Genomic DNA, 13668 nt, shown 5'->3' with positions numbered 1-13668 from the left:
ATCCCCATTTTACTCTAGAGCACAGGTTAAATAACTTGCCCGTGGTCACACTTTAATTTACTACATCTTTATGCAGTCTTAATTGAGACACTGTTTTAATTATATTACTTTGGCTAAGACAATATGCATAGGGTTTTTTCCTCTATGTAAGACGTCTTACTGAGCTATATACCTATATGTAGTTTTTATTTCCAAAGTCTCTAAAATTTAGCAATGTCTTTTGTTTTTTTTTTTGAGACAGAGTCTCGCTCTGTCGCCCAGGCTGGAGTGCAGTGGCCGCGCCTCAGCTCACTGCAAGCTCCGCCTCCCAGGTTCACGCCATTCTCCTGCCTCAGCCTCCCAAGTAGCTTGGGACTACAGGCGCCCGCCACCTCGCCCGGCTGGTTTTTTGTATTTTTTAGTAGAGACGGGGTTTCACTGTGTTAGCCAGGATGGTCTCGATCTCCTGACCTCGTGATCCGCCCATCTCGGCCTCCCAAAGTGCTGGGATTACAGGCTTGAGCCACCGCGCCCGGCCGGGGACAATGTCTAAGACTATATCCAATACCTTCTATAAATCATTTCAAAAAGGTTGCAATTGGATTAAATACTTCTATTTTATAAACTTACAAACAACATAAATTCATTTTCACGTGGTACAGCAATCCTTATAAATGGCAGAAAAAGGAAATACATGGATGTTTTAATGATTATTTTCCTACTTTCTAATGTTTATGTCTACTTTTTGGTCCTTTATAGAACACTGAACAAAAAAGCACCAGAGTAAGAAACAACCAACAAAAAAGCAAAGCATTTATGCCTTTACACTTGCAGTGTGCTCCAAGTTAGGTCTGTGATACTCTGCACAGAAAATGAGCAGATATGAGGTGAGCTGGAAGCAATCTATCACCTGGTGATAACGAAGGTGCCAATGATCATCTCCCCATAGTCAGTACTACTTACTGAGCAGCAGCAAAATGCCCAGCAGTGACAGACACATAAAATAAAACACAATCACAAATTCCGAGTGCCATGTGCCAGGTTCTATACTAAACTGTTTAAGTATATTCGCTCACTCTGTTTTGTAGATGGGGGAATTGAGGGTTAGTGAAGAAAGATCACATACACAGCTGCTAAGTGGAAAGGTCAGGTCTGCCTGACTCCTAATCATATAATATTTCCACCCTATCTTGTTTAATACACTTTGGAATTGACTATCTTACTCTAATTTCTGGGAGATTAACCATGTCAAAACGCTGGGTACACACACTTTAAGACACCAATGAAAGAGAATACAAAAAATAAAACTACAACTCAGTTACATACTAAAATTGTGGTAAAAATCTAACCATAATAATCTATTTTGTAATTACAAAGAAAAACTGGGAGAGAAATATAGTTACCATTGATATAATGACTTACTAGTATGTAAACTATTTTTATATCAATTATTTGATGTACTTGTTACAATTCTGTGGACAACCTAAATTTAACACATCCCAAATGAACTTACTAACTTTTTCCTAAATCTCATTGCCACTTAAATTAGCTACATCACTGTCTACTCAACAAGTTAAGCGAGAAACTGAATTTATCCCCTACCCCCCTCTTTCTCAGAACTCTTCCAGAAATTGCTTACTCTTTTCAATTAAAGAGTTCTTAAATGTATTCATACTGTCAGACACTCACTGCTGAACTGTAAGTTCAGGCACTTATTGTAAAAATATTGGGTCATAAGTCACAAATATTTTTAAGGTTCTCGATGCACACTCATAAGTTACCTTTCAAAAGGAACATATCCCTTCATGATGACAAATACAAGCAAAAAATACGATCCACACCATGTCTGAGTATTATTTCAGTTTCTAAAGTTGTGAGTCTAACAATGACGTATGAATGGATTCTGGAGAATTCAGGCACCAACATTCTCCATTACAAGTCAACCTGCAACAAGTAACTTTGAGCTCTGTCCTCAAGTCTGCTTCTGACACAGTTTAGGACTCTAAACAATCTAAATTAAATGAGCCTTTAACAACTTTTTATTGCACAAATAAGGTATAAAAATGGCATGCATAATTTTATTTAGATCATTTGTTGGGATTTTATTGACTGAAGACATTCTCAGAAAAGACTATAATATTTTCTGGATATAATACTTAAACTCATAATAACAACAGTTACATAGAGACGTAGTATAGCAGAGTGCTTAGATTGCCTGGGTTCACATGCCAGCTCCAGCACTCACTCTCCATGAGTTCAGGGAAGTTCCACTGTCTCTGTGCCACAATTTCCTCATCCATAAAATGGTATAATAATAATAATAGTAGCTACTGGCTGGGTGTGGTGGCTCACGCCTGTAATCCCAGAACTTTGGGAGGCTGAGGCAGGCAGATCACTTGAGGTCAAGAGTTTGAGACCAGCCTTGCCAACATGATGAAACCCTGTCTCTACTATAAACACAAAAATTAGCTGGGCGTGGTGGAGCACTCCTGTAGTCCCAGCTACTTGGGAGGCTGAGGCAGGAGAATCGCTTGAACCTAGGAGGTGGAGGTTGCAGTAAGCAAAGATGGTGCCACTGTATTCTAGTCTGGGTGACAGAGTAAGACTCTGTCTCCAAAAAATAAAATAAAGTAAAATAAAATAAAATAAAATAAAAGTAGTTAAAAAGGCTACAAAATGCTTACAACGGTAAGCAGCTACTACATGCTACTATAGCAAATTTATTGAACTATTATGTATATTACATCTGCTATCTCACTTAATTACAATGTTGTAAGTCAAATAGTTATCATTTTACAGATGAGAAAAGACTCAAAGAAGCAACCTAGTCAACGTCATAGAGCTAAGAAAGTAGTAGAGCTCACATTCAAATCCAAGCTTTTGTGGATTTATAGCCACTGCCTTTTTTTTTTTCTAACCATCATGCTACCTCATTTTAAAAGTCAGAAATTATACAAAAGTTATTATTCTCCTCCACTAAAAAGAGACTATATATGCAAGATTTGTAGAAAAAAACTCTTCTAAAAAATCAATAAATACATTTTAAGAATGTATGAAACATGAGGAATAAAACATGGGAAGACTTTTGAGTAGGTCTTTATCTTACAGACTTAAAATTCTATAGTGTAGATTTAAAATTGGAGGTTTGATCATCAACACTAGTGCTTTTTAGAAACCCTGTCACATAATCTACATTTTAGTAATGAACCTGTTTCCCTGGTATGTTCACTCTTCGCAGCATCTGTCATTGCTATGAATGGTTGATCATAAGTACTGCTGTAGTCTTCTCAATGCTATTAAGCAGATGGCAGCGCTAAATCCAAATGATGTAGTACATCTCCCCGGTGGACTTTGTTTTCATTTACTACCATTATTCTACAATTCCTCAGTGATAAATCTCATGTGTTCTCAAGAACATTAAAGAGTAAAGTGACAGTGGCAATTGATTTATCGCCGCTAGCATGCCTTTGCCCTGCTACCGTGTTGTCACACACTTGTGGAGATCATGCATGAAGATTCCACGTGATCTTCTCTACATTTATAGGAACCTATTTTTTTTCCCCCTTACTAGTTGCTTTTGAGTTAGGCAAAAGAATGTAAGCTTGGTCTCAAAGAGAACAGAGTATGAGGACTAATTGATATTAATTAGCTTTGTGACTTTGGTCAAGCTCAAATTCTGTGAATGTCAACTCCTTTTGTAAAATTAAGGAATGACAATCCTACAGAAGTTCTTAGGAATAAAATGACACAATATGTATGACAGCACCTGGATACATAGTAACTTACATTTGGTAAGTACGCAATAGATATTGCATTCCTCCAAACTTTGTTAAGTAAATGAATCTTGAGAAACATTTTCCTTTTTTATTAGTTTAATTCTAAAGAAATATTCCTGATGAAGATACAAAAGTTATTTTCAATATGATCAAGGCATTAAATTTGGTTGGACACTGTAACTTAGTGAGAAGCTCAGTCTTGCTTCTGGGACTCATCTAATCAAACTGTCAGTATGAGCAGTGTTTCAGGTTGTCCACTGACTGGTGACACAAATGCTCAGTGTAACATTCACCAAACCCCAGCCATTCAGGGACAACTCTCAGGATATGCAGTATACTTGCCATCTACATACACACCTATCCTGTTTGTGACTTCATATTAACTCTCCATGTTAATTTTCTTTTACTTTAAATAAACTTGCCATCACTGAATTATAGCAATAATCATAAAATCATGGGTTTGATATGCTAACCACACTCTTTCAATAACTTTATAATCTAATCATTAAAAATTTTTAAGAAGTCTGCCCATGTAACATCTGAAATCATATTGTGAGACGTCAATGATATGCGTACTACTCACTAGCATAATGGAATGAAAATGGACTCTGAAATCAATAATGTCATTAAGTGTGACACTCAGGCTACTTAAACTCTTGAGTCTCAGTTTTCTCAATAATAAATTGAGGATAATATCCACCTTTTAAGGTTAAAATTAAGATCAGAGGGGGTGTGTGTGTGTGTGTGTGTGTGTGTCTGATACACTACAGCAGATGGTCAATATATAATAACCATAATAAGTAGCAATACTTACACATGCTAACACTCAGTCTTGGGATGTTCCTTCCCTTTTCCCTGTCAGAGCTGACAAAGATTCTCTGCTTGGCTAAACTTTCGTCAGCCTCCTGATCCTTCTCCTAGGCCCATCTGTGCAGCTCCTTGTAAAATCCAGTTTTAAAAAAGAAGCTTGCTGAGTCAGTTTAGCAAGAACACACCACCCATGATATCTGATCACCCCAATATCTGATCGGGTTCCTCATCCTCCCCAGGGGAGGGGATGTCGGACCAATCTGGACTGCCTCCGGCAAGAATCCTGTTAGGTCGGTTCAGCCAAAATCCCCCCTACCACTAATATTTCCTCTCAGGAATTTTCTGTCTCCTGACCCCAGCCTGTATTCTTGGCTATGAATTCCCACTTGTCCATGCTAGATGCAGAGTGGAGCCTGGTCTCTCTTCCCCACTGCACAGTCCCACTGCAGTGGTCCATGTATCTATCGCAGTAGTCCTGAATAAAGTCTGCCTTACCGTGCTTTAACAAGCATCACCAACGAATTTTTTTTCTTTACAGGGTTGTAGTTTCACTTTTTCACCACTGTCTCTACTCTTTGTTTTTTTCTTACCTGAGAATTAAGTATTTACAGGTTTATGGGGTAATTTGGGTTGATATCTCTTGGTTTTGGTTGATGTCTAATAGTACTGTGTTAGAAGTATTTTTGTTGACAGTTTATAATGCTCAATTTCTATTAGCACTTTTCAAGACCCTTTATGTTTTATTTAGTTAATGATCATCACTATAGGAGCCAAATAGTTCTTTGGAGAATTTATACTTACTCAGAAACACAGACTAAAAATATTATGATAATTATTAGGATTGTAAACAAGACATCAAATGTAAACTAATTCCACTTAGTATAGAATAAAATAAAGACATTTACAAGGGGTTTCCGGGAGTCAGAAATGGTATCTGTGAGGATTCAAACCATGTCGGGGCAGAGGAAGGGCTCTCAGGGCTGAGGCCATTATCACCCATCCATTTTGATTCACTACACTAGCTATTCAGAAGCTGTGTATCCACAGGAAGTAATCAACAACTATTTTTGAGCCAATGTGTATTAGAATAATTCCCATATTGTAAAGAATAGTCTATATTTCTCTTCATAGTAATTGTGTCAAAATCTTGTTATTCATTAAATGTGTGAAGTTATACAAACAATGCTTTTGTTTTATACTGTAATGTTAGCATTACCAAGGTCATTACAAAAACCAATGGGGAAATGTAGCGGAACTACACTGCATTTTTTACAGGAATTCTCATTTGTACTCTGATTTGAATACAAGGTATTTGAAAATTGGGAGAAAAAATTCCTAACTTGTAAAACTTCCAAAGAGAAACTTGTTTCTGTAATATAACAGTGTCATAATAATGAGGACCTCAGGAGTTTAAAAGTCACTATGGAAAGAATCCCTTCTACACAACAGATCATCCTCAACGGCAGCCAAGCCACCTTGCTGTCCTATTCAATTTTGTTTTCAGGTGGGATATGGCTGTTGACCTTCCCAACTCCCAGTGTACAGGAAATACTGACATTGACCATCCACAGGGGAAGAATCCCTTTGCAAGGTTTCCTCTCTCGCTATAAAACATTTGCTCGCACAGTCCTTGCAGGTTTCCCAGAATCTGCTCTTCCTAGTCAACTCTTGTGTGGAACAACAAGCAGAAGGAATTTAGAGCTGTAGAAGGATGGCAGGAACTCGGGCTCACACTGGACTCACCTCCCTATGCAAACCCTCTCATTCAGTCCTCAAGCAGAGACAACGGAGTGGACAACAGACTTCCCTCCACACAGTTTACAAAGACTGCATGCTTTTCTGTCTCTTTCAGCCTTCAGGCCGGCCCTCTAAACAAGAAGCTTTTTACACTTTTCTCACAAGTAGAAACAGTTACACATTTTATAAATAGAGGCTACGGAGGCTTCGAAAGGTTAAATAACTCACCCCAAATCACAGAGCCAGTAAATGTTAAAGTTGGCGTCTGACCATAGGGCTGTCAGACTCTTAACCACTGTGGCACTGGTCTCCATTTCTGATAATACATTGGCATAAATAAAAATGTTTTTGAACTTGTAACTGTAATGTGCTTATGCATACTATCATATTACTAAGTTATATTTTAAATAACATATAAAACATTAAAATCGGCATTTAAAAAGTAGGAATAGGAGGTGCTGCTTTCCAGTTCTCTCTCTGCGGCTTGTGGACTGTCTTGCTTGCCCCTGAGTGAGTATATGCCAGAGACAGACACAACCAGACTCATTTAACTCAGTGCTGCCTATGAGAAGACATTGTAATAGAGAGCTTCCCAGTAGCCACATGTAAAAAAAGTAAAAAGAAATAGGTGAAATTAATTTTAATAATTTTTTTAACATTCTTTTTTTCATAGGAAATCTCTGGAATGTGGTGTGAGTTTTACTTCTAGCACATCTCAATCTGGACCGGCCACGGGTCAAAGGTCCACAGCTCCATGTCTAGTGGCTGCCACACGGGACTGAGCAGCTTGTACCTCTGCTCTGTGCTCTCTCCTACCACACAAAATGTCAAAGAACATTTGCAGAACAGCTTTGTACTCTAAAAGGAGGCCAAGGGAAGAATTTCTCACTAATACTGAACTATAACTGTAGCATAGCACATAGTTTCAAATTCTGAGAGAATTATTTATGTATGAAATGAATCTTACGGAACTTGAATTGTCAAAATCAAGGCATGTTTGATTAGACATCAAGTGCTACATGGCACTGCCTACCAGTGCATATGAAAACTGGGTGCTCCTGGACAGCAGTGGCAGTAAATGCTATTCACTGAAAGGATCTAATGTAAAACTGGAAAAACAAATTTCTTAATTTCACTAGTCTAAGCCTACATCTTTAATATGTATATTTAATATAAATTAAATTCCCTATTTGCTTAAGGTTGTCCAAATTTGATAAGGCAAAACTTCTAGTTCATATTGAAGCATAATTCCTAAGAGATTTTAAAGCATCAGAAAGTATGAGATTTTTGAATACTGTATATGGGAAATATAAACAGGAATTAGTCCCAGCAACTGTAATCAAAACCATGACAAAAGGAGAGCTGAAAGGCAATGGAGAGAGTACAAAACAGAATGTTCTGGTACCAAGGTGATTTCTTTGTGCTGCTGCTTGCCCTTGTGAGTTTGAATAAGGAACTTCACTTCTCTGAATTTGGGAATGACATTTTTAAACTTGAATTTAGCAATATCGAAGGGGATGCAGAGAGGGGAGACAATTTATGTAAAGTAGATGAAACAATGCCAAGCACTCAGGAAATACTAAGATGACGGCTGTGATGATTTCCTCGTTAATATCTACTATTTGATACCGGGGATGATCGGAAAATCTGCTATCCTAACTGGTTCATACCAGGTTCCTAATTCTGAAACATGCAGTGTTGTGCTTAAACTGGTGTTAGAGTATGCACATTTTACATGCTGAATTGTGTACCCTGCCTTCTCAAACTCATATATTGAAACCCTAAATCCAGTACCTCAGACTGTGACCATATTTGGAGACAATGCCTTAGGGAGCTGATTTAAATTGAAATGAGGCCTTTACAGTGGGTTCTAATCCAATCTGACTGGTGTCCTTCAAAGAAAAGAAAATTTGGATACAAAAAGAGACACCAGAAATGTGAGTGCACAGATAAAAGTGCATGTGAAGACATGGAGAGAAGGCAGCCATCTGCAAGCCTGGGACAGGGGACTCAACAAGACTGCAGTATTTTATTATGGCAGCCCCAGTACACCAATATGGTGCATAGAACCATTTCTTCACCCCATGCTATATACAGCTGCTTCCTTTCAATTTATAGCAGAGCAGCTATTTAGTGTAAGCTAAGAGTGCTGTAGTGGAAAAGATACTGATATATACTTACAGTCAGACCTCAGTTCAAAGTTTGTCTCCTTTGTGTAAACTGTACAATCTGAAGCAAGTTATCTAATTGTGTGAGCCACTGTTTTCTTCTTTAAAAGGGACAGATGTTTATTTGACATGTTGAGGATTAAATGAACATTCAAGAGTATCTAGCAGTGGCTTCTGCATTTGTCCATGTGAGCACTTCTCATACAGTTCTCTGTACTCCTTCAGGTAAGACAAGCTGTAGCAAAGAAAAGATCACTTCAAAGAAGGTAGACTGGCTGTCACAAAAGATGCTTCTTTTAGTGAATCTTTCCTGATATTTAAAGGGCTTATAATATGTAACATACCAGTATCTTAATTAGTCTCTGCCTCTGGGCTCACCATCTGCCAATCCAGCCTTCACAACTGTCATCTAATTAATTTCTCTAAATTCAAGTATAAACACATCATACCTTTACATGTAACTCTTCGATGGCACTGTCTCAGCTCCTTGTGGAGGAAACATGCCCTCATTCCTCCTGCACCCCTCTCCCCACAGCTCCCTCCTGTGCACCACATATTCCAGCCCTACACAATTATGTGTAGTTGCCACACAAAACTTACTGTTCCATACCTCTGTGACTTGCTAGCCTTATCTGTGAACTGCCCTTCCCTGTTTGTCACCTGGTGACTACTACTTATCCTTCACTTTCTCAGGTAAATGTCTGCAGTATTCCCAACCAGAATTTAGCTTAGTCTTTTTATGAAAACAATGAATTTCTCCTCTCACAATAATTAGAATATTACAGTCTTTTAAAGTATTTATATTTGTTTCTTTCTAGCCAATAAGCTTTTCAAGGATAGAGTCTCCATCTTAATAATCTTTCTATTCCAAGCATCAAGTACAACGCCTAGCACAAAATGGACATTCAATAAACACCGACTGAATAAATAACCAAAGAATAAATGCTTGTCATCTATCATATAAATATATAATCAGAGCTTAAAGTAGAACGACCATGAGCTTTATTTATTTATTTATTTATTTATTTTTTAAATTTTTATTTATTTTTTTTGAGACAGAGTCTCGCTCTGTCGCCCAGGCTGGAATGCAGTGGCCAGATCTCAGCTCGCTGCAAGCTCCGCCTCCCGGGGTTACGCCATTCTCCTGCCTCAGCCTCCCGAGTAGCTGGGACTACAGGCGCCCGCCACCTCGCCCGGCTAGTTTTTTGTATTTTTTTAGTAGAGACGGGGTTTCAGCATGTTAGCCAGGATGGTCTCGATCTCCTGACCTCGTGACCCGCCCGTCTCGGCCTCCCAAAGTGCTGGGATTACAGGCTTGAGCCACCGCACCCGGCCGACCATGAGCTTTAAAAGCCTGGGTCTACATTTGGGATTAGTCATCCACTTCTCTGAGCCTCAGTTTCATCATGTATATTAACTCTTACTGTTGTTATTTGTATTAAAACAAGACATATAAGTAACAGATTAAATTCCATGCCTGATTTAGAGCAGGCTCTAAATAAACGCTAGCTCCCCTTAGTGATCTATCAGTTTACCCGCAGTCACATTTTGATATCACTCTCCTTGACAGATCACAGCATTTAATAGGGCAAATGCTTTAAGTTTGGTTCTTTACATCAAATATCAAAAACCAAAAGATCACAGGGACTATAATCTTGTATTGTAAATATACTTCATAAAAAAAGTTACATCTTGGTTTCTACATCTATTAACTGGAGGAAACTATATTTATTGTATAGGACTGGGTTGATGCCTGTGAAGATCTACTGAAATCAAATACAAAAACATTAGCATAGTATCTGAAACACATTACTCAATAAATATAAAGTCGCTTCTCTTTTCTCCACAGAATGAATCGAACCATAAACATCACTATATTGTGACACAGTTCAAGCAAAAAAACATGCTTGCATTTGAAAGTCCACCACACTGAATAGAGTCATGTGCTAACAACGTCTCAGTCAACAACAGACTGCAGGTACAGCGGTGGAGCTATGATATCATAATGGTGCTGAGAAATTCCTGTCACCTATTCAATGATCCTGACCCTGGGTAGGTCTATGCAAATGTGCGTATTTATGTCTTTGTTTTTAATTTTAAAAAAAGGTAGGCTTGGTGTGGTGGCTCACACCTGTAATCCCAGTTCTTTTGGAGGCCAACGTGGGCGGACTGCTTGAGCCCGGGGTTCAACATCAGCCTGAGCAACGGGGTGAAACCCCATCTCTACTACAAATACAAAAATCAGCCAAGCATGGTGGCACATGCCTGTAATCCCAGCTACTCCGGAGGCTGAGGTACAAGAACTCCTTAAACATGGAAGAAGGAGGTTGCACTGAACTGAGATCACGCCACTGCATTCCAGCCTGAGTGACAGAGGGGGGAAAAAATGTTTACAAAGTAAAAAAAAAAAAAAAAAATTAAAATCGATAAAAGTATATAGAAAAAGGATACGAAAAAAGGAAGTACATTTGTACAGCTGTACAATGTATTTGTGTTTTAAGCTAAGTATTATTACAAGAGTCAAAAATTAATAAAAACTGCAAGTTTATAATGTAAAGAAGTTGCAGGAGCTAAGGTTAATTTATTATTGAAGAAAGAAAAAAACTTTTTAATAAATTGAGTGTAGCCTAAGTGTTTCGTGTTTATAAAGCCTGCAGTGGTGCACGGTAATGTCCTAGGCCTTCACATTCACTCACCACTCACTCACTCACTGACTCACCCAAGAGCAACTTCCAGTCCTTCAAGCTGCATTCATGGTAAGTGCCCTGTATGGGTATACCACTTTTTATCTTTTATACCATATTTTTACTGAAGTTTTTCTATGTGTACACATGTTTAGATACAGAAATACCACTGTATGTCCACTGCCTGCAGTATTCACTATAGTAACATGCTGTGCAGGTAGACCATACAGCCCAGATGTGTAGCAGGCTATATCATGTAGGTGTGTAAGTACACTCTATGATGTTCACACAATGACAAAATTGCCTAAAGACACATTTCTCAGATCATATCCCAGTCGTTAAATGACGCATAACTGTATATAAATCCCATAACAGATATGGGAACAGAACTAACAGAAATGAGCAGTGAGCCTCTCACACAAATGTACCAGGGTTAAGAATATGCACTTGGCAGTCACACACCTGTTACCATTTTATCAGCTGTTTGGTCACAAGCAAGCGCCAGAAACTCTTGGTTATCTGATCTCCTCATCTACAGCAATACCATCAGCTTTAGAGTACTGTTGTCAGGACTGATGTGTTCAAACAACCTGGACTGTAAGGCCTTATAAAATTTACGGAAACAGTGCCGGGAATACAGTATTCACTCAGCAAATGTGGGGATGGGAGACTTGCTTTGCTAGGATATTTAGACTACATATTGAAATATCTGTGGATATTTATGTTTTTAAACAAAATCTGAGAAGGACTTATTTATAAAGGGTACAAATCTTTGACTTAGAATATCTGACTTAGAATTTCATCTTTCCAATTACTGTGTGATTTCTGGCAAATTACTTAATTCTGTGCCCCTTTTCTTCATGTATACAATGAAAACAATGCCATATACTTCATAAAGTTGCTGGGATACTTAAATGAGATGGTGTATACAAAGTCTTATCAAGCATTTACCACATGCCAGTCACTGGGCTCCGTAAGTGTTAGGTCTACTCTCAACACACTAACGGGTACAAATACGATATACAGGCTTCCACCAACAAAGACCAGTTGAGAGTCAAAGTTCGAAGGCTACTCAATACTTACAAGTTATAGAAGAATAAAATTTGGTATGAGCAAAAACAAAAAGGTTTTTTATGTCCCTATCTACTTCAGGATCAGAGTTAACAAATAAGAGAACCTATGTGTTCAAAGCTTGACTGGCACTGGACAAGTTCAAAAGTGAATTTGTGTTTCATCAAAATCACCTCATAGTCCATATTTTCTTATGCTTCAGAATCACTCTAAAGCCAATATTTTGTTTTGTGTATATGTCTACCTTTATCTTCCACTTAGAGTTTAAAACATAAAACAAAAGTTTTCCACATATTTAGGACAACATTCTCAACATAAGAAACACTAATTTTATGTATCAATGAACATCAAGGTAATATTAACAGAAGAGGTAATATGAAGCTCTGTTTTGCCTCTGGTAACATTTACTTATTTGTGGGTAAATATTTCTTTGGAAAATAAATTACAGCTAAGTCATTATTCACAGGTAGGAGTATGAAGTTGTTAGAAAACAGGAGAGTTGCTACTTAGAAATTGACACGTTCTACGAATAGGAAACAAAACTTTTGATAGTTTCTTCTCCAGGCACTGACAGTGTAGGATACTTACACAGATCCAGTGTAATTTTGTGCCTTAACACTAAATAGTCACAGACTTTGAGGCCACTGTTCCTCCTCAAAATATCCTGAACATTTAAGTCAAATTTTTAGACTAAAATTTCAGTTTTTATTTCCCAAGCCTGATTTCTCTAACATTACGGTAAACTTGGGTAGGGTAATACAAGCTGGTTGCTAGAACAGATATGGCTTCTCCATTTAAACACATACAAAAACAGGGCAAGCCAAATTAACCTCTCTAGCTGACTGCCACACTTTTCCCAGAATATATGAATGTGGAAGGGAATGATTTCTGCTGTGGGGTCTGGTAATAAAGACTGACTCTTACCTTTGGGCTGGGGTGCTATAGCTGTTATCATAGGAATCATAACTCTGTTCATCATAAGCAGTGCCATATCCATCATCATAGTCCTAAAACATAATAGGAGAAGTACAAGAACATTCAGAGAAGTTTCTAAAAAGAAAGAAGCATTCTGCTTTTAGTGAATTTCCATTAATTCAGCTAGCATTTAATTATATGTCTACTTATAGTGTAAAGAAAAATATAGGAGGGACTTTAGTGAAAACGGTGAAGAACCTCCACACATTCTCTCTACAAAAGCCAAGAAAGAGCAATTGGTAAAAATGGTTAGAATCGCCATTTTCAGAACCCTGGAAATTAACCAAAAGATTGCAGAGATCTAGAAAATGTTGTCTTTTTCCTTTTTTTTCAAATGGCTGAATCCTGGTAAGAACAGTGAGCTTTGCGCTCTTCTAACTTGTTTTATTCCCAAACTCCACTCCCCAACTCTGCAGGAACCTTGAAAACCAACAGCCACAATCACCAGGAGTCTGGATGCCGCTAGAG

General features: G+C 38.0%; 1 protein-coding gene across 2 annotated transcripts in view; it reads right to left on the bottom strand.

Moving 5' to 3' along the window:
- Positions 1-13668, bottom strand: part of KHDRBS3 (KH RNA binding domain containing, signal transduction associated 3) — a 191972-nt gene that overhangs the window by 27321 nt on the left and 150983 nt on the right. For both annotated transcript variants that reach the window (XM_023223514.2, XM_023223524.2), the window contains exon 7: positions 13150-13232. In XM_023223514.2, the coding sequence (XP_023079282.1) occupies positions 13150-13232 (83 nt within the window). The remainder of the gene's footprint in view (positions 1-13149; positions 13233-13668) is intronic.

The sequence above is a fragment of the Piliocolobus tephrosceles genome, chromosome 7 (genome assembly GCF_002776525.5).
Source record: "Piliocolobus tephrosceles isolate RC106 chromosome 7, ASM277652v3, whole genome shotgun sequence".
NCBI classification, from domain to species: domain Eukaryota; kingdom Metazoa; phylum Chordata; class Mammalia; order Primates; family Cercopithecidae; genus Piliocolobus; species Piliocolobus tephrosceles.
Note: the sequence above shows the minus strand (reverse complement) of the source record. Positions and strands in the feature narration are given on the sequence as shown.